This window comes from Microtus oregoni, unplaced genomic scaffold (genome assembly GCF_018167655.1).
Source record: "Microtus oregoni isolate MIOR12 unplaced genomic scaffold, Mior012 000010F_ref0000083, whole genome shotgun sequence".
In the NCBI taxonomy this organism is placed as follows: Eukaryota; Metazoa; Chordata; class Mammalia; order Rodentia; family Cricetidae; genus Microtus; species Microtus oregoni.
This window is the reverse complement of record NW_024543069.1, coordinates 11903005-11930817: the sequence shown is the minus strand read 5'-3', so window position 1 is coordinate 11930817 and position 27813 is coordinate 11903005. Positions and strand designations below refer to the sequence as shown.

The 27813-nt window shown below is 42.5% G+C and overlaps 1 protein-coding gene across 7 annotated transcripts in view; it reads left to right on the top strand.

Moving 5' to 3' along the window:
* The first annotated feature begins 21722 nt into the window (after nucleotides 1-21722).
* The window catches only part of Nmd3 (NMD3 ribosome export adaptor), an 81962-nt gene continuing 75871 nt past the window's right edge, over nucleotides 21723-27813 (top strand). For 4 of the 7 annotated variants that reach the window (XM_041659119.1, XM_041659118.1, XM_041659117.1 and 1 more), the window contains exons 1-4: nucleotides 21723-21816; nucleotides 22086-22139; nucleotides 24115-24249; nucleotides 25852-25948. In XM_041659119.1, coding sequence (XP_041515053.1) covers nucleotides 22096-22139; nucleotides 24115-24249; nucleotides 25852-25948 — 276 coding nt within the window. In that variant the 5' untranslated portion in view covers nucleotides 21723-21816; nucleotides 22086-22095. Of the gene's footprint in view, nucleotides 21920-21940; nucleotides 22140-24114; nucleotides 24250-25851; nucleotides 25949-27813 lie in introns of those variants that run through there. The other 3 variants (XM_041659114.1, XM_041659116.1, XM_041659115.1) reach the window with 3 other exon arrangements.

Below are 27813 nucleotides of genomic sequence, written 5' to 3'. Positions count from 1 at the left end.
AGCAGATGTTTTATGTGTACTACAGCCAACTATTTAATTTGTAATATGGAAGAGCCTATCATAGCAATTTATGTTTTGCTCTATTGTGGTCTTAATTTTCTCCAAAATGTTAGCATAAAAATTGAATGCATTTTATTTTCCAAGAACATGATTGAGCTCATAAAATTGAGATATTATTTTTAAATAGGGCTTTTTTTTTTGTCCCCCTGAAGAGGGATTGAGGGAAAGAAAAAAAGGAAGTAAAGAGAAGAAGGAAGTAATGGAGCAATGAAGCTCTTGGCGTGCCAAAAAACAAGACCCACTGTGAGAAAAGATTGTGATGCATGGGAGAATTAGTTCACATGAAAACATTTTTTTTCTAGAATAATGTTATTCATACCATATATATATTATATTATATTTTAATGCATATATTCATATGGTTTTTGCAGAAGATTTGGATAAATGGCAGGACATACATATATTATAGCATACGTTATATTTATGTATTTAAATTTTGTAATTGAGGCAGTGTACCGGATAATTTCATGTCAACTCAATGGGAGCTAAAGTCATCTGAGAGGAGGGAACTTTAATTAGAAAATGTCTCCATAAGACTGGTCTGTAGGCAAGTCTGTGAGGGCATTTTCTTAGTTATTGATGTAGGAGGACCCAGTCCATTATGGGAGGTGACACCCTTGGGCTGGTCCTCCTGGGTTCCAGAAGGAAGCTGACTGAACAAGCGAGGGGAAACAAGCCAGTAAGCAGCGCTCCTAAACGGCCTCTGCATGAACTCCCTTCTCCAGGTTCCTGTCTGAGTTCCTGTCCTGACTTCCTACAGCGATGGACTGTGATTGTGGAGGAGTAAACCAAATAAACCCTTTCCTCCCCAACTTGCTTTTAGTCATTGTGCTTGAATCACAGCAAGAGTTAACCCTGACTAAGGCAGGCACGATGGGAAAGTTATGGAGGCATGAGAACACCAAGCCTCCCACCGGGAAAATCTAGTTGAAATCTTTAATCAAACGAGAAGCAAGAATCCCAGCACGTTTGCCAACCGTTTAAGGTCTTCTCCCTTTCCAGCTGTAAACATACAATTTCCTAGGCGTCTCACCAGCAACCACGTTTGCATCGGAAGCGCACACTAAACCCCCTGTGCAATCCTAGTGGGACAGTCGTCACAGAGACGGCCGTCGTCACAGAGACGGACCCTGTGTTGACTGAACACGTTGGTGACGAACTCCAAGTTGGCAAGAGTGCATCGGTCTCACACGAAGGAAGGAAATCAAAACTCTTCCCCTTGGAGACATTTAACCAAGTGTGAGTACAGACTTGAGTTCTCGGCTTCATGTGCTCCGTGTCTCGTGTCTTCCCTCCTCTCTCTCCCCATTATGTGAGTCTGAATCTGTGCCTGTTTGAAGGCTGTCTGGAGAAGCTGGCCCTGTGTCTGTCCTGTTCTTGTATGTCTTTATGTGTTATGTGACTGTGTGTGTGTGCGCGACCCTCACAAAAGGCTTCTTTCTGCCTCTATTGAGCAGCATAGAGAGCACAAGGAAGGAATGGTACATTCCTTTATAGAAATCTTTAACAGAGTTTTACAGTGGATTAAGTCACTGACTCCAACTGACCTAGACAACAAATAGCACTCCAAACATCATTGTTGATCAACCAATATCCCTAAAGGGATGTTCATTTTAGAAGATTGCTTTTTAACCTCGGTATTCGCTGCTTTCAGTAAATGATACAAATACCATTTTCTGGGTCAGGGGCATCAAAGAATACATAATTTAAGATTATAGCTATGCATAAGCTTAGGCTGTAAATGTGGATGGGATACCCAAGGCGAGTAAGGTTGATTGCTACATTCTTCCCCCAAAGGCAGGTTAGACAAACTGTCTGAGTACACAGTAGAATAGCAGTCTTAAGTGACCTCAAGGTGTTTTATTAACTTTGATTGTGAGGTCCATCCAAAGTTCCAGTCTCTTAGAATATAAGAGATATTTTCATAATATTGTATTGCCACATTCCCCGTGTCTTATTTACAGCTAATCAGACATGATGTTCCTTGCTTTGAACTATTAAATTTGGGGTAACTCCCTATGAAACAAAAGATAGCTAAATTATAATCCACTCGCAGGATTGCTTGGTGATTAAAATGACAGCTAAATAAAACCTTCATTAGCTTTTGTCCACCAGAACTATAGCCAAAAAGTATATAAATTATTCTGTTACTGCATTACATTTTTGATGTTTTGATCATTTTTGGCTCTTGTTTTTTTTTTCTCTAATTTTCCCCATTATTCCTCACTTGAGAGTTTACATTTCAACTTTCAATTCATGACAGAAGCATCATCAAGAAACGCATGCCTTTAATCCCAGCACTCGGGAGGCAGAGGCAGGAGGATCTGTGTGAGTTCGAGGCCAGTCTGGTCTACAAGAGCTAGTTCCAGGACAGGAACCAAAAGCTATGGAGAAACCCTGTCTCTGGAGTGGGAGCAGGGGAGAAAGAATGGTTTCCTTTATAAGAGTTACCATGATCGTTGTGTCTCCTCACAGTAATAGGAATTCTAACTACGACACTGGGAAATGACAGCTATTCTAATGAGAGAGTCTATCTGTGAGTCTGTGATTCTCACTTCATCAAAAGAAGGCCATCAAGCCTAAACAGTAGGGGTTACAGGTAGCACATCCAGCGTAACAGACATATATATAACCAAAGGACTGAAATGCCCTCTTGCTACAACCCAGGAATATGAGAGCAACGGGCTACTCACGAAGCACCTTGCAAGGGACTTCTCTCCCTGCCTCGGAAACTGAAAAGACCCTCACTCTGCCTAATAGCCCTAAACTCTCTCAGAGGCCCTGCGTTCTACTATCTATGGTGTCAATAATTCTAGTAAACTGCTTACACAAAAGGTAATCTGCAGGGCTGGAGAGATGGCTCAGCGGTTAAGAGCATTGCCTGCTCTTCCAAAGGTCCTGAGTTCAATTCCCAGCAATCACATGGTGGCTCACAACCATCTGAAATGAGGTCTGATGCCCTCTTCTGGCCTTCAGGCATACACACAGAAAGAATATTGTATACATAATAAATAAATAAATATTAAAAAAAAAAGGTAATCTGCATCAGTGTCCCCTTGAACTCTTAACATGAGACCTCAGAGAGCCAGCTGGTTTCCTCAGGAATAGGCGAGTCTACCCCATGAGTCTGGCTGCATAAGCATGCAGCCTAGGCCCTTTCTACTTTACTGCGCTGTGATGCAGCCAGAGGCCCTAACCCGAAGGATGACGTCATTTCCTTAAATCTTAGGAAATAGGAACTAAACCAATCTTATTTCTTTATTAAGCACCCAACCTCAGATAGTTTGCTCCAGCAACAACGAAACAACAATGGCCTGCAAACAGGTAGCTGCAGACAGCTTATCAAGGAAATAATTCTGTTTCTTATTTCTTATTCTGTGGGTTTTATTGCATTCCTGAACAAAATTCCATTTTGCAGCAAGATGAAAGGCTTCTCTTAAAATCATCTGGTGATGGATGGAGATAGAGACAGAGACCCACACTGGAGCACTGGACTGAGCTCCCAAGGTCCCAATGAGGAGCAGAAGGAGGGAGAACATGAGCAAAGAAGTCGGGACCACGAGGGGTGCACCCACCCACTGAGACAGTGGAGCTGATCTATTGGGAGCTCACCAAGGCCAGCTGGACTGTGACTGAAAAAGCATGGGATAAAACTGGACTCTCTGAGCATGGCGAACAATGAGGACTGATGAGAAGCCAAGGACAATGGCACGGGGTTTTGAACCTACGTAATGTGCTGGCTTTGTGGGAGCCTAGCCAGTTTGGATGTTCACCTTCCTAGAAATGGACGGAGAGGGGAGGACCTAGGACTTACCACAGGGCAGGGAACCCTGACTGCTCTTTGGACTGGAGAGGGAGAGGGAGAGGAGTGGGGGGGGAGGGGGAGAAGGGTGGGAGGAGGGGGAGAAGGGTGGGAAGAGGGGGAGGGAAATGGGAGGCTGGGAGGAGGTGGAAACTTGTTTTTTTTTTTTTTCTCCTTTTCTCAATAAAAAAATGGGAAAAAAAATCAACAAGAAGCCTGTGGCAGATGAATTGTTGACGGGCAGTGATAGGGTTCCAGGAGCCATGCGTGAGTCAGAAGCAACCTCTCCTGGCCTTGAACGTTCTATAATCTATTTTTCCAGAGAAGGAAAAAAATCTGATAATTCTGTAGTATTTTGGCAGCATTTCCTGGTAGGTGACAGGCATTCATTTTGTACTTGTCATAACGACAACAAGAAAGACAGCTTTATATATGTGTTTATGTTTGCTGGGGTTAATATTTACTTCATGAAGTACACATGGGCTTTCTCTGCAGTCCTTGGGTACATAACTTTTGGTGATAATGAGGAAATTAGAACCCCATGTTCGGGTTAAAACTCAATCTTGGATGTGCTTATCAACGCCCATTTAAAATGCAGCTAGCTACAGATGGTGTATCTTAAATTCCTCTGGCTACATAGTGCTCAATCCCATGTCAACCTCTAGTGAAACAGTATTCTCACTACTTACTCAAGTCCCAGTTTTTAGGTAAAATAGAAACAAAAATAGATATCCGAGGAAAAGGTTTAAGAAAGGAGAAGAAAAACTCCAAGATAATCCCTACACTGACTGCACCCCATTCAGCTTCCTAAGGGGGAGGTGCAGAAGGGAGGATGGTACAATTCCCATTAGTGACACGGCTGTGTCTCTCTTCCCTCTCCACATACAGTGCTGGGAAGAGAGAGGGGACATTTGGGACTCCGATTCCAAAGCCTCTGCCCATTTTTTTTTTTTTCTTTTTGGGGAAAGAGTGGGATTTGGAATCATGCCAGTATCTCTAGAACAGCTCCGAAAAGTGCCGGGGGATGGCACTGTGTCTTCTGCCCCAGAGCCTGGGGACTGAAACTGCCCTGAACAGTAAGCAGTTCACCAAGCAGTTCACCGGAGGAAGAGTGGGGAGTCTGGAGTCAGAAGCCATAGCAGAGGGGCTGGAGAGATGGCTCAGAGGTTAAGAGCACTGACTGCTCTTCCAGAGGTCCTGAGTTCAATTCCCAGCAACCACATGGTGGCTCACAACCATCTGTAATGAGATCTGGTGCCCTCTTCTGGCCGGCAGGCATGGAGGCTGAACACTGTGTACATAATAAATAAATCTTTAAAAAAAAAAAAAAAGCCATAGCAGAGGACGGAGCCTGAGCGGAGAGCGGTGTCCTGTGGGAAATCCATCCCACGAGTCACAGCTGGACTTTAGCAGCAAGGTTATTGAAGGCTCAGGCTTTGGTTGTTTCAGGCTTTGGTTGTTTGCCAGGTAATGTTATTGGGTAGTCCTGTTCCCCCCTCCCCCGGCTTCATGTACATCACCCCTAAAGCTAGGAAAGTTGGGGCACAAGCTGCCAATGGAGAAAGATTGTTGCAGAGATAGAAAACACCAAGAGACAGCTGGAACTCTATCAAGTCGTGACTTTTATTTTTAGCTGCTACTGTCCTGAGTTCCCAGGGTCTAGTTTGGAACTGAGGCCCAGCTAAAAAGCGAGGGCCACTCTTAAAGGCAAAGGCCACAATTTATTCTTGCTTAAGTGTACTTCTGAAGGTGGGAGAGAACATTCAGATCTTTTGCATTTCTGGGATTCCTGGTATTGTCTTAGCCCTCTCAGGTTGGTCACAGGGCTGGCACCACACCTAAGATGAAGTCCTCAGCTGCTACCAAATGTCTATCCCTTTCCTTCTGAAAGGCCCTTTGAGTCTCCTTTGGATACAGAAGAGCTGACTCCCTGCTCTAGATTCCTGGGATCTAAGTGAATCTCACCAGACACTAGATAAGACCCATTTTCTTCTTCAATTGTTTTCCTTAAAATGCCACAAACATCTTCTACATTGGGCTGTGAGTCTAGTTATGCACCACCATAATGATGGTTCAGTCTACATTGTACATACACCGCTGTGTGTCTAACAGTGGTCCCATAAGATATAATCACCTAACAATGTAGCCATCTTAATCAGATAAGTACAGCCTGCAACTTTCACAACAATGATGAAATAACCTACTTGTTACATGTTTGGGGCCAGAGAAGAAAAGGAGAATTGTAGCCATTTCTCCACCTATAATACACTCAGCTTAACCTAAGTGATTCAGCCTGGGGTAGAGCTGACAGATAATTAATAGAAGCAAAGACAAGGTTTATCTACATGCCTGAAAATGAGCAGTAGACAGTTGAAAGCAAGGCTGACATTTACAGGGCTTCAGAAAGCAAGTCTGGCAAGTTCTAATGGGTTCTTGCAGTGTGATTCAGATGTGTGGTTTCCCATTCTGTCTGGAAACTCCCCTAGAGGTCTACAGCCACTGAATTTGTGCTTCCCTGAAGAAATCAGGAAACACCCTTCAAGGAAGTTGAAAAGAAGCTGCATCATGGGACATTTGGCTTTAGTGACTTAGCTAGTTGCAGTCAGCTGAGGGTCAGATTTGATTTCCTTCTGCATCTCTGTAACTCAGAGCTTGCAGTTTAAAGTACCCCAGTCCCTGAAGTTCTAGTGACTTGAGCCTATAAAAAAAAGAGTACAACACACTGCTTCCCAGGGGAAAAGGCACACAGATTTCGTCCTGTGCAATTGTACAATAGTCGAACAGTGTGAATCTCAAAGATGGCCCAGGCGGCTGAAACTTAAACATACAGGGAAGAGAGAGGTGAGCTTTGTAGGCAATTGGGGAGAATGGCTGATTTTTAAAGGCCGTAAATGGAACTGAAGAATAGGTGATGATCTTAGACCAAGTTCACCTAGGTTCCAGGTAGTGTGTTGTCAACTCCAGTCTCCTTGTAAATTAATCTTGTAGAAAATACATCATTTAAGTAGCTGGGGTGGGCGGGGCAGGGGGGGCGGATCAGAAAATGCACCTTCTAGTGCTTGGGGAAAGGAAAAGAGGCAAGAGATGTGGTCCGGAGAGGAGAAGGTCATGGCAAGCAATTATAGCTCAGGATTCATCCTCTGAGCCCCTCTGTCAGTTTCTTCTGCTGCTTCTCTCCCCCTTCCTCCCTCCCTTTCTCCCTCCCTCCCTCTTTCCCTTTCCCCTTTCTCTCTCTCTCTCTCTCTCTCTCCTCCCTTTCTCCCTCCCTCTCTCTTTCCCCTTCCTCTCTCTCTCTCTCTCTCTCCCTCCCTCCCTCCCTCCCTCTCTCCCTCCCTCCATCTCATGATCTCATGCACCTTTCTTTAATTCAGACCCAACTCTGCTTAGCTTTCAAGATCAGATGAGACAGGATATGGTCTGGGGGGTATATCTAGGCTCTTTATATACCTGGAGAACACACATGTATTTTGTGAGCTGTTTTCTATCCCCACCATATTTATTCCTAATAATTTTAGTTTTATTAAGAACAGGGGTGAGTCTTTCACACAAACACTGTGCTGGTCAACATGAGTAGACTTCCCATTGCTCCCATTCTTTTTTCTCCTCTACCATCCACTTCCAACTTGGTTAATTAGTCCAATAATGTATTCTATTGTTTTGCTCTCCTCCCCTTTCCAGAAGAAGATCCCCACTATGAACAAGTAATATACCATCTTTAGTTATCATGGCTTTTTGTGTCTGAATATGAATTTTTTCCTTGACTTTTATTGACTTCCATGACATAAATTTTTGAGAAATTAACCTTTTTTTTTAAAAAAAAAAGTTAGAACAGCCTTTATTTGTTTGATATCTTCTCAGGATTGCTTTCTGATCATTCATCCTGACCAGAGCAGTCCATGCAGAATGTTGTAGCCCTACAGAATCTCAGCCAGAGGCATGCAACCTGTATGCTGTCTGTTTCTCATTTGTCACTCTGATTGGTTCCCATGGTCAAGGTGATGTCTGGATTGCTCACTCTGTGGTTGCTAGGGTTTTCTTGTTGTTTGTTTCTAATTAGATATCTAGTAATAAGCTTTCTTGTGGAATTTTCATATATCTTTATTTTGTTTGACCCCACCCCCATCTCCCTGCCCTTGGTCCCTGTTTAAGTTCTTCTCCCTTTGTATCCCCTCGCATGTTAATATCGTGTGCATTCTGTTACACTCCTGCTTTACACCTTAAAACTCTTTCCTTTCCTCTCATGGGCCCCTTTCTTGTTTCATGACCTCACTCCTTCCCAATAAACACACACGCACACCTGCACACACACACACACACACACAATACACACATGCACACACGCACACCTGCACACACACACAATACACACATGCACACACACGCGCACATGCACACACATGCACACACACACACGCACACACGCGCACACCCACATACACATGCATGCACACGCATGCAAACGCACACACACACACATACACACACACGAAACCAGGATGTGCATGTGCGAGAGAATATGTGATATTTGTTTTTCTGAGCCCGGGTTACGTCACTGCCTATATTTCTGAGTTCCATCCAGGTGTAGTTAAAAGGTAAAATAACGTTAAAGAAAAAACTGTTTCTCCCGGTGACCAAATGGTGTAAAGATGCCCCCTTGTGGACAGTTCGGTTCTCTTTATAATCGAATTTTTTTTTTTTTTTTTTTTTTTTTTTTTTGGTTTTTCGAGACAGGGTTTCTCTGCGGCTTTGGAGCCAGTCCTGGAACTAGCTCTGTAGACCAGGCTGGTCTCGAACTCACAGAGATCCGCCTGCCTCTGCCTCCCGAGTGCTGGGATTAAAGGCGTGCGCCACCAACGCCCGGCTTTATAATCGAATTTAAAGACGGAATCTGCTGTCTTTAAATTGTTTAATACAGCACTACACATACGCAACTGGGATGTGACGCTGTTGCCCTTGCTGTGAACAACGGAGCCAACAACACAATTAGAAATTAAGTTCCTTACAGATTATTCTCGAAATATCATTTTAGACATATTTATTATTTTATGTGTATAGGTGTTTTGGTTGCATGTATGCAGGTGCTCCACAAGTGTGCCTGGTACTGAGGAAGTCAAAAATGGGTGTCACAATTCCCTGGTACTGGAGTTACAAAGGTTATGAGCCTCAATATGGGTACTGGCTATGAACCTCAGTTATCTGCAGAAGTAACAAGGGCTCTTACCTGCTGAGCCAACTCTCCAGGCCCCCATATTATCTATTCTTAAAAGGACTGTATTGATTTTAATAGCTTCACAGCGTATCTCTAATGTAAAAGTCACAGAAGTGGTCACCTCCTGAGGTCGGGAATGTAGTATCTTGACCACATGTCTTTATTGCTTGAATGGGGCTTGTGGTGTTCCACTTAGAGAAAATTCATCAAAATTCACAAGATCTGTGTGCTCTTTGGTGGGCGTTGAATTTTAATAATTTGCTTTACAACACTCATTCCTTAGGTTTTAAAAGCAATTTGACCCAAATGATGACGCTAAACTAATAACACATTCGTTTCTTTAACTGTTTCTGAAGGGGCTGGGACATAGAAGCCAATAGTTTGGGTAGTACAGGCCCATTACCTCAACCACGGGATCTTGTGTAAGGACTTTTATTTCTTTTGTGAGTCAGTCCTTTCCACTACAGAAGTGCTTTGGGGCTACATAAGTCAGCAGAGTTGAAAGGAAAACCTTATCAAATACCTGTACCAGTCTGAAGAAGCTAAATCTTTCACGAAACTAAATTATGTCAATAGGGTTAGGTCCAAATAGAATTCTATATTGTCCCCATATGACTTAGGAAGAAAGAAGAGGCCCTTTTAAAAGTTTTAAATGGAGAGGGGATAAAGAGAAGGGACAGGGACAGAGGTGAAGGGCACCTGCTGCTCTTACAGAGGACCTGTTTAATTTCCAGCACTCACATGGTGACTTCCCATCCCCTGTGATTCGAATTCAGGGTATCTGGAACCCTCTATTGACCTCCAAGGGTACTGAGCACACATGCAGCGCACTTACGTATGGGTAATGCACTCATGCATGCCAAATGAAAATAGGGTAAAGCAAATTTAAACGTTTCCAAAGACAAAACAACCTTGTCCATTTTGATCTTTTGACCTGGAGCCCTAGGGAAAGGTGCAATCAGTTGCAAGCTAATCGCATGGAGAGGAAAGGAGAGCATCTCAGTAGAAAGAGCTGGATAAATGGAGGAGCGAGTGGCTGAAAGAGTGGGGGACCCGTCACCCGTGCTTGTGTCCGCTGGACGGAAAGGGCAGCGTTTCTGCTGAGTAAACGTTAATTGGACATTATGTGCCGCAGATAAAAATGTTTCCCAGGGATTATTAATTCCCATGCATCTATTCCCACGCCTTCAAATTAGCATGGCATTAGTTTCAAAGGGATTCTCCCTCCACATACAGCATATTAAACTACTTCATCCAAAGGACATTAGATGTTACGGGTACATCGTGAGCCCCCCTTCCCCGAAGCTTTAGTCCTCCAGCACATTCCACATTTCATAAATTTTAATGCCTATTTTGTCCTATCCTTTCCTTCCCTGTGAGTTGCTTCACAGAACTTAAAGAACGTGTGAAAATGGGGCTGAAGAGATGGCTCAGCAGCTAAGATATAATATTACTCTTCCAAAGGACTGAGTTCGATTCCTAACACCCATGCCAGCTGGTACACGACTCCCTGTTTTCCTGTATGTGCATGTGCTGTGGGTGCGTGTGTGTGTGTGTGTGTGTGTGTGTGTGTGTGTGTGTGTGTATGTGTGTGTGTGTGCGTGTGCCTATGTGCCTATGCACGTATGGAGACTAGAAGTCAATGTCAGGTGTCTTTGTCAGTCACTCCACTTCATTTTCTGAGACAGAGTCACTCACTCAATCAGCTCACAAATTAGGATAGACTGATGGGTTAGGAAGCTTCGGTGATCCTCCTAGACAGAACATCAGGAGTGCGTGTATCTATCTAGCTTTTACACGGGTGCTGGGAATGGATCTCAGGTCTTCATGCTTGAACATCAATCACTTTATAGATGGAGCCAGCTTCTCACCATTGGTTACTCACTCTTTTGAAGTTTTTATTATACACTTGTATGTACAATGTATGTATGCTTGTATATATGTATATGTATGGCATGTGTGTTCCGTGGTGTGGGTGTGGAGGAGGTCAGAGGAAACCTGTAAGAATCAGCTCTCTCTTTCTGTCATGCGGGCCCTGGGGACTGAACACAGGGCACCAGGCTAGTGACAAGTGTTTTTACCCACGGAGTCGGTCCTTTGTTTCTTACTCTTAACCACTCGGAGCTAACAGAGCTTGGACCAGACATCATCTTGAATTTTATGTTGTGGAACTAGAGCAAGGATCCATTAGCTCTGAAGGTCACCCTTGGGATAGCTGTAAATTTAATTCTCTATAATTTGGGGATAATCCAGTCCCCATATGAGACTATAATTAAAGATCAAAAAAAGAAAGAAAGAAAGAAAAGAAAAGAAAAAAAAGAAAAGAAAAGAAAAAGAAAAGAGAGAAAAAGGAAAGGGAAGGAAAAGCAGAATCCAGTATGCCACAGTGCAATTTACTGGAGGGAGGGGTCTTGACAGTTGTAAAACAGCTGGATTACCACAATTTGAGTCAGAAGGTAGAAGCTATTATATAATGGTTTCACCTAAACCTCTTGGTTGATCTCAATCTAACATCAAGGATGAAGGTAAAGTTACCAAAGCTGATGATGAAAGTCTATTTATACAGCTCTGTACCACTGGAAGGGCTTTTCATCTGTCTAATGTGATGGGGTCACTATATGGGGGAAACAGACCAAGGTTTCCCCAGAGACTGTTATGAGGCATTGGTAAGTCAAGATGACAGCGCACTAATTAACTCGAATCCCTGTATCCTTAAGCTGGCAAGGGGTGCATGTAGACAGAACAAAAAATGTCTTCCCTAGTCATTGTTTATCCAACTGTACAGTAACAAGGCGACCATTCTCCATGCTGTATTTCAAAAGATGAAGGCTGTCACATTTAAGTGGAGTTGTTACTGATTGAACAGTGACCTGTTTTAAGCACTGTTACATTATCTTAGCCGTTACAGCTACATTATTTTCTTAGCTGCCCTTACCAATGTTACAAATGTTATCTGTGCTGTGCCATTTTATTGATGAGGAAGGCAAAGCTCAGAGTGGATGGGACTTCACAGAGAGAACAGATTTGTGTTCTCAGTGTCTAAAGTATGTTAATGTTCAATAAACATCAGCAGAGTATAAATTTGGAAGATTTAATCTTTTGGAATATAGTATGGGCAAAAATTATTTATGATCTGCAATCCTCCCATCTAAAGCAATGGGTCTTATTTTAGAAGAAGCAGAATACTGAATCTTGGTGATAAATGAATTGCTAAGATTCCGGAATAAGTCAAGCCCGTTCTGCCATGAATAGAGGAAAACAATTCTTGCAGCTAAAAGCATTTCTTTGTATGTGAAATCAAAGCTATGACTGCATGCCAAGCCACTGACAAATACACCTCAAATTCTAGGCTGCCTCTTATCCTCTTAGAAGCTTTCAGAGAAAATTAATGAGTTTATCCGAGAATTGGTTGAGGGAAGTCAATTTTCCCTGAGCTGTTTGATTGCTCACTGCTGCATGGATTAGGGTTACGGGAGAGGGTCACAGTAGGCAGTGTAGCTCTAGGGCCGGCAAACACGGGGACCTCATCATAAAGCAGGGGAGGAAAATCACTCCACACGAGGGATTAAAGTTTTAATTGGCTTTCTCAGGGCACTCGCAGACTCTATTCAGGAGCTAATTTTGAATTTTAAAGAAATATTTGATGAGTGTAGTCATGGTCATTTAGGGTCTATTTTACAGTCATAAATATTTATTAGACACATTACCAGGATCTAAAAGGCAGACTAATAAATATTTACCGAGAACAGCCGGCTATTGGACTTCTTAACTTAGTGCTTCCGACTGTGTTAATTTTGGCTGTGAATGAGGCAATTACTCTGCTTGCTTAGGGACTCTAAACTTGAAAGAGGAAGAATTGCCAGAGTAGTAGGAGTTATTTAAAAACCAACAAGAAAAGGACAGGAAGAAAAGGCAGCCGAGTAGGAACTGGTGACTCAGCCCTCCCTCTTCTGGCTAACATCCTTCCTCCACTCAGATAGTCTCCCCTCGGCAGAATAGATTTGTTTCCCCTGAACTATGGGGAAAAATGATTCAAAGAAGCAGGGGCTGCGGAGAACCTTGGAATAGCTCCATAGCTGAGCAGTAAGGGAAATGAGCGGGTTGCAGCACTGGCTGTTGTCCATAGGAAGCCTCATCACCCACGTATTACACAAGCGTAGTATCTCAGCCGGGTTTCTATTGCTGTGAAGGGACATCAGGAACACAGCAACTGGGGCTCGCTTACAGTTTCCGAGGTTTAGACCATTATCGTCTGGCGTGCCATGGCAGCATTCAGGCACGTGGTGCTGGAGAAGGAACTGAGAGTTCTACATCTTGATCTGCAAGCAGCAGAAGAGACTTGTGTCCCATACTGGGCACAGCTTGAGCATATGAGACCTCAAAGCCCACCCCCACAGTGACATACTTTCTCCAACAAGGCCACACCTCCTAATAGTGCCACTCTCTATGGGTCAAGCATTCAAACACATGAGTCCATGGGGCAATACCCATTCAAACCACCACACATGGTAACTGTGTGAGCTGGGTGTGGTGAGTCACCTAGCTGCATGATTTTGGCTAGAGTTGCTGGTTGCAGGACCCTAAGTCTGGCCTACCACCCCCATTCTTTCTTTGGATTCTGGGATCTACTAAAATTATATTGACAATTTGTTTTTGTTTTGTTTATTTTTCCTACTAAATAAATCAGGGTCCATTTCTATTGCTTGTAAATAAGAGCATTAAGTGATGGAATAACTAATTGAGGTTTTAAGGAGCTTGTTATTTTCATTGGCACGGTGGCTGAACCTTCATCTCCTGCTGTCTAAACCAGCAAGCCCAGCTCCACAGTCACCAGCCTGCTTCTCTAGCAGTGACCTGGCTGTTCAGTCTGCAGCCTGGTGTGAATTCCGTTCCCACAGGCACTGGCCCTATTGTTCCTGCTAAAGGCAGCTTTAACCAAATCTCTATCATTCTATTTATGAATAAGACTTGAGATTCAAAGTTTGGGGTGAAAACCTGAAAGTACAGAGAGGCTTTCTAGGGGCTGAGTAGCAACTATCTAGCTCTCCTTGCTGGCATCCATGGAAAAAGCTATTGAGTAAGTGGGGCTTCCTGCAACACTGTAAACCCCGCCTTACTGCTTCCTGTGTCTCTCTGTCTCTCTTGAACGTCCTCTGATGCTCTATGACTACTTTCTGTCAACTTGCCACGAACACAGCCTCCTGACCCAAGGTTAATTTTATTTAATTAACACATGCAAACTTGGGGTTCATAGTGTGATTGAATATCCCCCAACAAACTGTATTTAGGTCCAACAACAACAAAAAAACCTCACGAACTAGATTTGGTGTGCTGTACACCAATTTGAGAGCTCCGTGATAAATTCATAAAGCTGGAGAAGAGAAATTACAAATGGAGCCCATTAGGGGTAGATCCCTAACCCCTGCTAGTTATTGAAGCAATGTCTTTTTGAAATATCATGTTATTTTTGTCATTATGTTTTACAAAATGCTATATAGTTCAGGGGGGAAAGCAGGGTTAGGGTGGAAAAAACTATTCCATAGATCATATTTAGTTTAAAGTCTTTTCCCTGACTTTAGTTTTAGAACAGGTTGGTGCCAACCTCATTCATTATGTAGCCAAGAATGCCCCTGAATTTCTGATTTCTGGTTCTTTTAACTCATCAAATGCCTTTCTTTTCTTGTTTCCCTTCCTTCCTTCCTTCCTTCCTTCCCTTCCCTTCCCCTTTTCTCTCTTTTCCTTCCTTCCCTCCTTCCTTCCTTCCTTCCTTCTTTTCTTCCTTTTGTTTTGTTTTGCTTTTTGAGACAGGGTTTCTCCATGTAACAGCTCTGGCTGTCCTGGAACTAGCTCTATAGACCAGGCTCCCTTTGAACTCACAGAGATCCACCTGCCTCTACCTCCTGAGTGTTGGGATTAAAGGTGTGTGCCACCACCCAACTCAAGTGCCTTTCTTATATTAAACTCCATTTGTAGTGTGAAATCTGATGCTTGAAGAAGGACAGAGAGTGTCTGACATAAGTACAATTATAACATAAATTTATTCTTTTTAATTAAAAAAGTTGAAATTGTACGTTTTCTTGCATTTGTTTCCTTCTCTCCTTGAGTGTTTTGAATTTTTGTTATATAATCTGAAGAGATGATTCAGTGATTAAGAGCATTGGCTATTTCTGCGGATGGTGTGGGTTTGATTCCCAGCACCCACATGAAGGTTCACAGCTATCAGTAACTCCAGTTCCAGGGCATCTGATCTCTTCCTCTGACGGCTGAGAGCCATAGGTATGTACATAGTACACATAACGTACATACAGACAAAACACATATCTACATCAATAAAATAAAAGCAAGGACATATTTAAGAAGGGAAGGGAAACACAAAATGCTGACTTGAGAGGACCTAAAGGAGAAAGTAGTATTTGAAATCTTGTTTCTGAAAGACACAAAGAATATTGGGCAGTTATAAAGTGATTGATCCCTATTAGGCACAACAGCTCGTCTGAGAGACTCTCATGAGAGTCAGGATCTGTTAGGAATAATTTGGAGGGGGTGGAGTAGAAAAGCTGGCCACAGCGGCTTAAGGCAATGAAATCTTTTATCCCTTAACAGAGAGATGATGTAAATGTGGGGAGCCCCGGATCTATGCCTCGGAACAGTGCCACTGCTGAGACCCCAGTTCTCAGGCCGTGTGCCTTCGCATGCAGGCACTCACCCTCACTACTTCCTGCCTTATCCACATCTCCTGGCTGCCCTTCCTCTGGACATCACATCTGTATTTCAGACTTCAAAAGAGCCAGAAGGACAAGGAGCAGTCTAGGCAAAACTCAGTGATTCTAAGCCTTTTTAATGAGACCGGTAAAGCTACCCTGGAGACCGGCACGATGATTTTCCTCTAGCCATTTTCTGCTGATCACCATGTCTCGATGAGAAAAAGCATCTCAGATTTGTCTTTCTATAACCGGCTCAGTGAGTTTAATACAATTGCCTTCAGGTGCATCCATTTTGTTACAAACGGCTTCATTCTTTATGGCTGAAAAGCATCTCCATTGTACCCATAAATGACCCTTTCATTATGCACTTCTCTGCTGTTGAACATTTGGATCGATTCCATAGCTTAACTACTGTGGCTGGACCTGCACAAAACAGGGGTATGCTATGCAGTGTGGTGTGTTGACTCCAAGCGAATACCAAGGGGTGGCACAGCTCAGTCACGTGACAGATCTAGGTAGCTTAGAACACTGCGTCGCGTAGAAGCTGGAAGGGTTCACATGCTCCCCAGCAGTGTACTTAGGACCCCTTTTGTCTAGGTCCTAGCTAGCATTCGTTGTCTATTTTCTTAATGACTGACATTCTGACTAGGGTGAGATGGAATCTTAATGTAGTTTTGATTCACCTTTCTCTGATTGCTAGTGAGATTGAACTTTTTTTTTTTGCATTGGCCATTTGTATCTCATCTTTTGTGAACTATTTGCTCATCTCATTAGACTATTTCTTGTTTTTATTTCTTGTGTGTTCTAGCTATTAATCTTCTGTCAGATTCATAGCTGGCAAAGATTTTCTCCTATTCTGTAGGCTGCGTGTTGACATGATCAACTGTCTTCTTTGACTATGGAAACTTGACTATTTTGGGGTCCTCCCATTCGTTGACTGCTCACCTTATATTCTGAGCAGTTGGACCCTTACTCCTGAACTCTTTACCCATGCCTGTACCTCCTCATGTACCTGCTATGTTTTCCTCTGTCTCACATTTTACAATAAGGTCTTTGAACCACTTGGAATTGATTTTTGTGCTGGATGCAAAATGGAAATCTCGCTTCATTTTTCTACACATGATAATCAATTTTCTCTAGCACCGTGGTCAAAGAGTTTGTCTTTTTATGGGTGGGTATTTTGGGCATCTCTGTAAAAATATTCGGGCTGCATTTGTGTAGGCTTACATCTGGATCTTCGTGTGAAAGGTCAGGGCTGAGACCATGGACCCTGAAAATGAGGACCAGCAAAGGAATCAGCTTATTCGGAACTCAGAGTGCAGAGCCTTTGTTCTTACCCATATTGTATGGTTGCAGGTCTGGTTACAAAATGCTGAGAGCATAAGAAACCAATCTGTTATGTGGGCATTTTTCTTACTGGACGAAGAGCAGCTTTTTAAATGTTACTAATTGAATCATTTTTCCAGAAGATAAATGTGAAGAACTTGAGGCCCGGCCAAGGGAATACTTGTTGGAGTGTAAAGGCGGTATACTGCCAAAACCATGCGAGCATCCTCTTGTTTTCCAGGGACGCCTGGCAAGTGCATTATTCTGGCCTGACTTCAGTTCAACAAATCTCCTTCATTTCCCCCTTTTTGTTTAGTCATATTTTGTAACGTAATGTTGAATACAGCTCCTCAATGTTGAGTCTTTTCTTGATATTGGGAGGCTTTCTTCCCCAGACCATTAAAAATAGCAATACCAAACAAACAATCAATGTAAACATTACAGCATAGGAGAAGCTTGCCATCTTAGCTTGATTAAATGAATTGAACTTTCCCAAGCCATCAGCAATACCTTCCAATAATCTGTCACCAGATAGTCCATGCAATTGTTCTGCAAATGTATGATTACTATCAGAGAGTAATTTCAATGTTTCTTGAGTCACATTACCATGACTTAATAATTGTTTTCCAACCTTATCCCAAGGGAACAAGGTCTGATTCAAATGTGCTGAGCTGGGTCACATTCTAATTACATCTTAATGATAACTGTGAGATAACAACTTGATCACCTAACATAACCACAGCTGATTCTAAATTTGTGATTCCAATACGCAGCCTTTATCTTTGAGTGTTCGAGTTGTGTCAAGTCTTTGAAAGGAAATAAGTATTGCTGTGCAGAGAACAGGAGGACGAGTAGGAGAGAAGAGAAACACTTCTAATAGTGCCTCCCTTGGGAGGTGTTGTGCAGACCTTGTATATGAAGAGCTATGCGGAATGAGTGACATACATTTTTCTGAATCAGAATTCCATTTTTAAATATTATGTACATGTTGAATGTTTTGATGAAGGGCTACTCCGGGAGTTGCAGCAGTGGCAGTAATAGCAATATTTCCCAACACATTGGCAATAATTAGTCCAATATATATGATAGAACATAGACATGGAAGGAGATTCTGTCCATGCTTAATCCATCTGTCCAGGCATCAAAACACCAATTTGGGCTCAAAGTACATCAGTGCTCTGAGAGTTCAAACAAACAGGCATGACGAACAATTGGAACAAGATACATATCCTTCAGATTGATTCCAAGTAGTTTTTCCAGTCATAAAGAAATAAGGAAGATGAACACATACCATAATATTCTGAGATACTTATTATATAAAAACAGAACAAAGTCTCATTATTAGAAGTATTTTTCTATATATTCCCTCTCCAGGCCCACATATTACCCAATGGTGACAAGAGGAGATGGATGTTGCGGGGTATTTGTCAGCACTGTCCCTCCAAGACTGGCAATCAAGTGAAATCTTGAATAAGAAGGTGGAGTCCATGTTCAGCTGGCCAGAATAAACCACAGAGTTTCAGATGGATCCAGATTTGAATGGGGAGACACCGGGAGGAATAAGAAGGAGCTTAGAAAGATTTTCAGGCCTTTTTGATCTGGGAAGGTGGAGCGGCAGGGTCAGCTGATCGTTTCCCCATCACTCTGTGGATAAGAGAATAATTAATACAAATGTTGCATCTAGCACCCAACACTTGGCATTATTAGACCACACTAAGGTGCTCCTGAAAAGAATACAAAGAGGAGATTCTATTAATTACCTAGGATATAAGATAGATTTACAAAAAAATTCAACCACAGAAGGCAAAAAATCAAGAGAGATCCATTACAAACTTTTTTTTAAATATTTATTTATTATGTATACAATATTCTTTCTATGTGTCTGCCTTCAGTCCAGAAGAGGGCACCAGACCTCATTACAGATGGTTGTGAGCCACCATGTGGTTGCCAGGAATTGAACTCAGGACCTTTGGAAGAGCAGGCAATGCTCTTAACCGCTGAGCCATCTCTCCAGCCCCCATTACAAACTCTTAATCATTTTCAAAACTTGCTGGGAGATATTAACTGGCTACAGCCCACAATTGGATTAACAACTCACAAGTTAAGCAATTTATTTCAAACCTTACAAGGTGATAAGAATTTAAATAGTCCAAGAAGATTATCAGTTGAGGCCGAGCAAGAAGTGGCTTTGGTAGAATAGAAACGGCAGGATGCCCATGTGGATCGCTTGGGTCTGGAGCTGGTTTGTATTCGGGTTATCTGACCTTCTATGCATTCTCCCACAGGAATTCTTATGCAGAGAAAAGATATCTTAGAATGGAAATTTTGCCACACAAACAGAGTAAAAAAAATTAAAGACACAGGAAGGAATATGGAGGGGCTTAGATTCAAGAGCCTCTTCAATCTGGGGAGACAGAGAGGCAGGGCCAGCTGACTGTTTCTCGGTTGCTCTGTGGGACCCCAGTATCTGACTCCTGTGTTTTAACTGATGAAAGAATCACTTATGTAAATGCTTCAGCTGGAGAGGACATTCATCCTACCCCTATGTACTGCTAACCCCTCAGACTCACTATTTAAGGGTGGTGACCCTGTAATTACAGAACTGTCTTAATTCTTTGCCTTTCCATTTGGTGCATGCAGAACCTACAGAGCTCTAATTTATGACCCCACCTTTGAAGAATTATTAAGAACTCGCACCTCTGCTCCTCTACATTTCCCCCAAAGTACCCTTCCACTTAACTCTGAGAAAACGGAGTGTGGCAAGGGGGAAAATGAAGTGGAATGAAAGGCTCATTCGTAATATTTCCTTCAACCCCCTTAGCTATTAAAATAAACAGGTTCTTCTTACCTTCATTTTTGGTTCTATTATGAATAACTGTCCACTAGACACAACTTTAAAACAATGAACTTCACGCCCAATACAAGTAGGAAGTCCTTCTACTCCTATTTAAAAAGTTTAAACCCTCTTCTTTGGGAACTGTCATGGGGTCCTTTAGTATAAAATGGAATAGTGGGATCCCCAGTGCACTACTTCCTTAAGGAATGGTTGGGAATATAAGCCCAGTAAGAAAAACACCTTGCTTCACTTATTTGGCTAACATGGCCAAGAACAAGGTTTCAGGTGCTTTATTTTGCCCCAGACGAAGAACTATCTCTTCTCCTTTGTTGGCTAATATTTGCAGCTGCCCCCAGGTAGGAAAGGAACAATTCACTGTGGAAGGTAATGCTTTCACAAGACTTCTGTTGGAGTCCTTAGGTCTGTTATGTATAGGAGCTTATCATTGCAAATAAGACTGCTTGGATTTCTTTCTTTCTTCTTTGTATTCCTTATATTATGTCTCTTGTTTTTACCATTCTAGCTAAAACTTCCAGTACTATACTGAGAATGGAGAAAATAGACACTTTTGTCTGCTTTAGTAGAAATTAAGCATATCTTTTAAAAAGTAACTATAATTTATGTTGCAGTAAATTTCAGTATTTATTATGAGTATATAAAACATACATAACTTATGGAGCTGAAGAAATGGCCCAGCCATTAAGATCATTACTACTCTTTCAGAGGACCAGAGTTCGATTCTCAGCTCCCATGTTGGGCAGCTTAAAGCCACCTGTAACTCTGGCTCCAGGGGATCTGACACTTTCTTCTGACTTCTTCTTTCATATACATAGACTACACACTTACACAGATGCACATACATACACATACATATACATCTCAGTAATTTTTGTATGTTCCTCTTGTATCTTAGCAGATATCTTGTTGAGTTCACTTACTCGTTCTAGGAACTTTTCTTGGGATTTCCTCTCTCCTGGCAGAGAGTGCACAGAATTTGTGCCTGCTGTTTTTTAAACATGTGGTATTGTTCTCCAGTGAAATGATTTGGACCTGGTGGTTTGGAGGTGGGAATGGGAAGATTTTTCAAGTTTCACATTCCAGGTCCTTCGTAGTGAATGAATGACTCACGTACGTTTACATTAAGAGAGTATTGCTGGTTGGTGGACTTAAGGAAATGGTCTATTGCATCCAAGTTGTTGAATTTATATGTGTAGATTCATTATAGATTTCCCTCATTAGTATGAAATTTTGCCAGTTCCTTATGTATCTCCTTCTGAAGCCGTTCCAAAGCATTACAGATGTTATTTTTGTTTCTTTGTCTCAGCGCCTATGGACTGCTACAAATGGACTGGTGAACTGCTTTTCCTGAACTCTACTGATAATTCCTGGAAACTGTTTCTGGTTTCCCTTTTCTTAGTTTATTTCCTTCTGTAACATCTTCAGAAGGACATGACTTTGAGTCTCTCCTCAGATCCTACAGAACTGGAACCGTAGATGACTGAGCCGTGGGTGCTGGAAACGGAACCCAGGCCTCTGGAAGAACAGCTGCTTTTAAACTGTGAGCCAGCCTTCCAGGCCCTAGATGGAGCATTTTAAGGCTATGTGACGGGGTGAAAGCCTCAGTGACTACATCACCCAAGCTGCACCATTTCCTGCCAGCTCGCCCCGCCTCCCATACCCTCCCCCTCCACAGGCCCCGCCCTTTGCTCACGTGTATTTTTGACCCGCCCACTCGCTCCTTTCACCGGCGTCCTTCTGCACACGGGATTTCCGGTCCTCCTCTCGCGACATCTTCCCAGTGGCGTGGCCAGCTGAGGCAACTGTGAGGGATTCCGGGGCGGGCGGAGCTGACGGCTGACCTTGTGCCTCCGCTCGTCAGGCAGGAGCCGGTTCCTTCTGGGGTCGCGGTGCGGCTCCTGCCGCCGGCCGTGGGCAGAGGAGGGAGCGGGCCGGGAGGTGCAGGCCAGCCGCGAGCGGACCGCGTGGGTGCTGCGGGGCGGGGAGGGGCGGCGGCCGGACCCACGCGCGCGTGGCCGCGGCGGGAGGCCTGGGGTCGTGGGTGCCGGGCCCCTTGGGGTCCTCGGAGCTGCCCGGCCCGGGAGACGCCCCGGGGTGCAAAGCTCACCGGTCCTCCCCTTCCTTTGATAGATCCGGAGCGATGGAGTATATGACAGAACCCGCTGACCGCAGCCCGGGACACATGTGAGTTGCGAGCCCCGGGAAACTTCCTGAGGAAACTTTCAGTGGCAGGAGCCCTTTTCTCAATTGGGGGAAAAAAAAATAAGTTTTAATTTCTTAAGAAATCTAGTTAAGGGGGCTGGAGAGATGGCTCAGGGGTTAAGAGCATTGCCTGCTCTTTCAAAGGTCCTGAGTTCAATTCCCGGCAACCACATGGTGGCTCACAACCATCTGTAATGAGATCTGGTGCCCTCTTCTGGCCTGCAGACATACACACAGGCAGAATATTGTATACATAATAAATAAATAAATATTTAAAAAAAAAAAAAAAAAAAAAAAAAAAGAAATCTAGTTAAGTTATTCAGTTCATTTTAAGTTCGGTCTAGAGAATGCATGCTTCGGGAAGGGCTTTACTAGACGTCTGCCGGAGAGACAGTGCACTGCGCAGTCATTCTCCACACGTGGATATTTTCATTTATAACTCGGAACCTCCGACATACGAGCCGCACGCTAAGTGCTCACATATGGAAGTTCATTATACTTTTTAAAATATATTTTACCCCTGGAAGTTAATTATATTTTTCTTTTGGGCAACAATGTCAGTGGTTAACAACCTTTATTTTTTTTTAATTTTTAATTGCTTCAGATAGAGCCCTACTGTATAGCCCCAGTTGGCAGGAAATTCGCGCTGTAGCCAGGACAGACTTTGAGGACCTGTCCTTCCCGCCTTAGCCTCCCAAATGCTGAAATTACATCGAGCCCAGTTCACAAAATTTTTCTGCGTCCAGTCCACTAGAGTTATACTCCTGTCTAGAGCTTCAGTAGACGTAGGTGCTCTTCCTGTCCTGTAGTTTAGTGTAGTTTTCTTTTTAAAATTAATTTTTAACATAAAAAGTAATGGTTTCATTATGACATTTTGATGTATAGTGTGTGTATATGAGTACACATATATTTAACATTGTTCAGGGCTCATATTTCCCTTACCACTGTGCTTCACCGCCCCCCTCCCTTCCTGTAATAATCTCCTTTCTGTTTTCATGTTATATGTACGTTCTCCTTTACTGTGAGTCCCAGTAACTGAACTGTTTCTAATGTGGAGATCGTGCTCAGAATAAAAACATCTGTGTAGTCCGATGTGTCCTAAACTGGTCAGTGTTTACAAGATTAAAGAGAAACTGCTCTTCCGTGCTCTGTTTGTCTTGTTTCTTTGTTTGCTGTTGAGACTGTCACCACGTTAAGTCCTGGCTGTCCTGGAACTCGGAGATCTGCCTGTTTCTGCCTCCTAGGTGCTGTGACTAAGGTGCTCACCACCACACTGGGATATTGTTCACATGGAATGTGCCTCGGTGTTTGCCACTGATGTTATGCTATTTGCATTGTTAATCTTTTTTATTCTTTTCTGGCTTTGAAGAAGGAATGATGAAGGACAGCATTTCTATCACTGCCTGAAGTTCTATCGCACAGTGCCATGCTTTTGGCATTCTCAGAATTGTAGCTCTCCTTGGTCCAGGGCTCTTCTTCACTCTGTCTTTAAGGTTGCTTTATTTCTGCCTTAGGGTGCCAGCCTTCCATGCCCCACCCCCATTTGAAACAGCGCCTCATTATAGAGTTCTGACTGGCCTGGGACTCACAGATTAGTGTTCCCTGATTCTTGATTGTTAAGATTAAAGGGGGTTCCCACCATGCTCAGTTTGTCTTTTTTGTTTGTTTGTTTTTTAAGTTGTGTTAATGTGCATGAGTGTGTGTATGTGTGTGTACCACGTGCGTGCAGGAGCCCACAGAGATCAGAAGAGGGGTTGAATCTCCTGGAGCTGGAGTTACAGATGGTTGTGAACTACTACTTGGGTGCTAGAAATCGATCTTGGGTCTCTGGTTTGGTAGGGTTTTATACATACATACATACATACATACATATACATATGTGTATATATATATAATTTTATTTAACTGGTGAATTTATAAGATCTAATTGGAAATTTTTTTGCTTTATTTTCTCAAGCTTGTGCTGTGAGTGTGGTGTTCCAATTAGTCCAAATCCTGCCAATGTTTGTGTGGCCTGTTTACGAAGTAAAGTTGACATCAGCCAAGGTGTTCCAAAGCAGGTCTCCATTTCTTTCTGCAAACAGTGCCAAAGGTATAGTATAGTACATTAGTTGTTTAGCTTTCTTAAGTTTTAACTCATGCAGAGAGAGAGAGAGCCCCTGTGCTGAGAATACACCAAAGTACACAGAAGGAAGCATGTGCAATTGGGATTTAACTTCTACTTAGGTTGATGGTACTAAGGATTTAATAATTTGCAACTTTATAGTGTGTGTTCTACGGTCCTACTCATCTGGTAAAGATGATAAAGGTATTTGTATAAATAGCATTTTGAAGTTGACAGTAGAAGATGACTTCTGAGAGCTGATATTTCATTCGTCTTTGGTTTCATTCTCTTAGTTGTTGGTGTAAGCTATTTACATCTGGTGGTCCATTGAGAGACACAAAACTTGCTGGTGAATATGAAAATTATATGCCTGTATTTTCCCAAATAGCAATTGGCTTTGTTTATATGGAGATTGTCTGGACCTTCCCAAGAATTCAAAAATGTGTCTCCCCAGAATAATATCTCTGTGTGCACATATATAAGTCCATGTACTTAGTGTATTATCTCAGGCAGTTTACAGTGTTTAAGCCTGATATGAGGCTGCTGATTTGTTATAAATGTTTAGTATTAGACAAAGAATTGGGACACCTAGTTTATCTTGGATTTCTTACCAACTAGTTTTCTGTACGGCTTAGATATAGTCTCTCTAAGTCTGAACTTCTCATGAGAATGAAGGGATTTTATTAGATGATAGGTAATATTTGAAAGTATTATAAACATGGTTTTTATTGAACCTTGAAATGTGTGCCCCAAGCTTGGCTAACTAAGGCTTATTATGAAAATTTGTTTTTCAGCTTAAAAATTGAAATAGAATTTGGTGTCGAAATGTTGTTGATACACAGTACTATGCTGTACTGTTGCTATTTTTTTGTCTGTGAGAAATTAACATTTCTTAAACATTTTTGAAGTAGAAAATAAACAATTTTAGTGTAGTTTTCTGTTGATTTTTATGTGTCAGTATAGCTTCTAGGAAATTTTGGGCTTTTTGCCGTCCTTATTGGAACTTGTAAAAATTTTATTTTTATTTTATTGGTGTATGTGTGGGCATGTGCATAGGAGTGCAATGCCCTGAAAGCCAGGGGCATCGAATCTCCTTAGAGCTAGACTTGCAGGCATTTGTGAGCTGCCAGTATTGAATGCTGGAAACCCAGCTTGAGTCTTCTTAACTGCTGAGCCATCTCTCCAGCCCTCCTCACTGGAATTTTGTATTTTTTTTTTAACATTTTTGGATTTGTTTTGTATGTATGTGCACTTTGTTGTCAAAGGACAACTTGGACTTGGTTCTCTTCTTCCACTGTGTGAACTCAGATTGTCAGGCCTGGCAGCACGCACTTTGATCTCTGAGCTATCTTCGGTGCCTCCTAACTGCGATTTTACTAATTGAGGTGATAAAACAGATAGTAGATATCTCATATTGGCTTTCTCAGAATTTCAGTTTTGAGCTAAAGACAGTGGTCTTTCATGAGGTTTTTAATCTTTTGGATTAAGGTTTCAGAGTAGCTTTGAGTATTGGTTCTGGTTAATAATCAGTGTAAGTTATGCAGGGCCTAAAGAAATGAATGGCAGACTTAGTGTGTTATCTTCTTTCAGATACTTTCAGCCGCCAGCATCATGGATACAGTGTGCTTTAGAATCCAGGGAGCTTCTTGCTTTGTGCTTGAAAAAAATTAAAGCACCTCTAAGTAAGGTAGGTGGGATGATTAAAACACTCAATTTCAGAAAATCCTTCCGTGTGGAATTTGCTTTGTTTTGGTGACTGCTGTTTTGTTTTGCTCCTATTTTTCTTTTCCTTTCATCTACTTTTTGGTGCTGGAGATTAAACCAAGGACTTTGCCCATATTTGCCAGGTACTCTACCTCTGAGCCATTTTGCTAGTCCCATTACAAATGTTTTGATCACACACACTTAATTTTTATATTGCCCTTTATTCAGCAGTAATATTTTTATTTATTAGAAAAATTTGGGGACTTGTTTGTTTTTATTTTGTGCGTATGGGTGTTTTGCCCGCATGTATGTCTGTGCATTATGTGTGTGCAGTGCTTTTGGAAGCCAGAAGATGTTGTTGGGATCCCCTGGACTGGAGTTCCAGATGCATGGGAGCTGGGAATTGAACTCGGGTCCTCTGGAAGAACACTAAGTGCTCTTAACCACTGAGCCATTGCTTCAGCTCTAGCAGTAATACTTTTAAGGTCTGGAATCTTTCAAGCTCTTGATTTATTTGTCTAGGTTTTTTTTTTAATTGTCTGGAGGGAGACAGTGTAGTTATGAGAACTAGAAGGGAAAGGAAAGAGATGCTCCATTGACTAGAGAACATAGTAAAATGATTTTAGGGTTGGGTAGATGGGGGCAGAAGAGACTGAAGAACCATATGGAAAGGTGACTGACCGTTAGGGTAAAGGACAAAGGACGCGATACCATTGGCAGTGGCCTGTCTAAGGAGAAGTGTGGTGAGCCTTCAGAGTCTCCCCACTCTGCAGGTGGAGGTTAGAGCCTTTCGACAGAGCACAGGCCTCTTTAGTGCTGTGTACATTTCCTCCTCCTAACTTCCACAGAGAGAAATGGGGGGTGGTGGCAGCGGTGGTGTGGAGGACTATAAGATTGCGGGGTGTTGGTTAGGAAGCTGCTCATTTTCTGTTTGACTTGGTTTCTTGACTACTGGGATTTGCTGTAGCCTCCTCAGTCACATTGGGTGGGTTTTCCGCTTTAGTACTGCATCTGCCGTGGCTAGTCTTTTCTCACCAGGCAATATTTGATACAATTTTAATCTGCTTGCTCACACTTTTTAGTCTGTTATTTAACAGATTTCTCCCTGCACCTCCAGACCAGTATCATACTGTGTGTGTCATAGATGTCATGACGCGATCTTTCTCTATTAAACCTGTTGCTTATTTGTGTCAAAAAAAAAATGGTATTATCTAGCTGTCTAAGCAGGATACTTGGACTCTGTGCTGGTGTATGTTCTCTTCTTTCTAATCTATAGATATTAAATCTATAGAATTATCTCCTAAGTAGCTGCTCTTGCTTCTCTTATTTCTGGTTCCTCTTAGTTCAGGTTTCTACTCAGATTATTACAAAGGCTCCATCTTGTTCTCTCAGTCTTTTTGTTCAAAGTTCTCATTCTAGCCTGTTTTATATTCAGTTCATCAAGATTAGCAAACTGTTTTTAGTTCCTTATCTGTCAGTGAGTGTTACAGTTATGTAGTCTATAGTAATACGGGCAGCGGGGCTGCGTCCCCAGCACCCCAGCAGTCCGCACAGCTATCTTTACCCGAAATAACAACACACAAACTGTATTCATTTAATCACTGCTTGGCCCTTTAGCTCTAGCCCTTACAGGCTAATTCTCACATCCCGATCAACCCATCTCTAATAATCTGTGAGCACCGGTCTTACCGGGAAAGATTCAGCATGTCTAACCTGGCGGCTTGCTTCATCGTGTGTGTCTGCCCAGGAGAGGAGAGGATGGCGTCTCTCTGAGGCGTCTGCTCCTGAGGGGAGAGCTGTGGAGTCTGAGCTCACTTCCTCTTCCTCCCAGCGTTCTGTTCTGTTTAC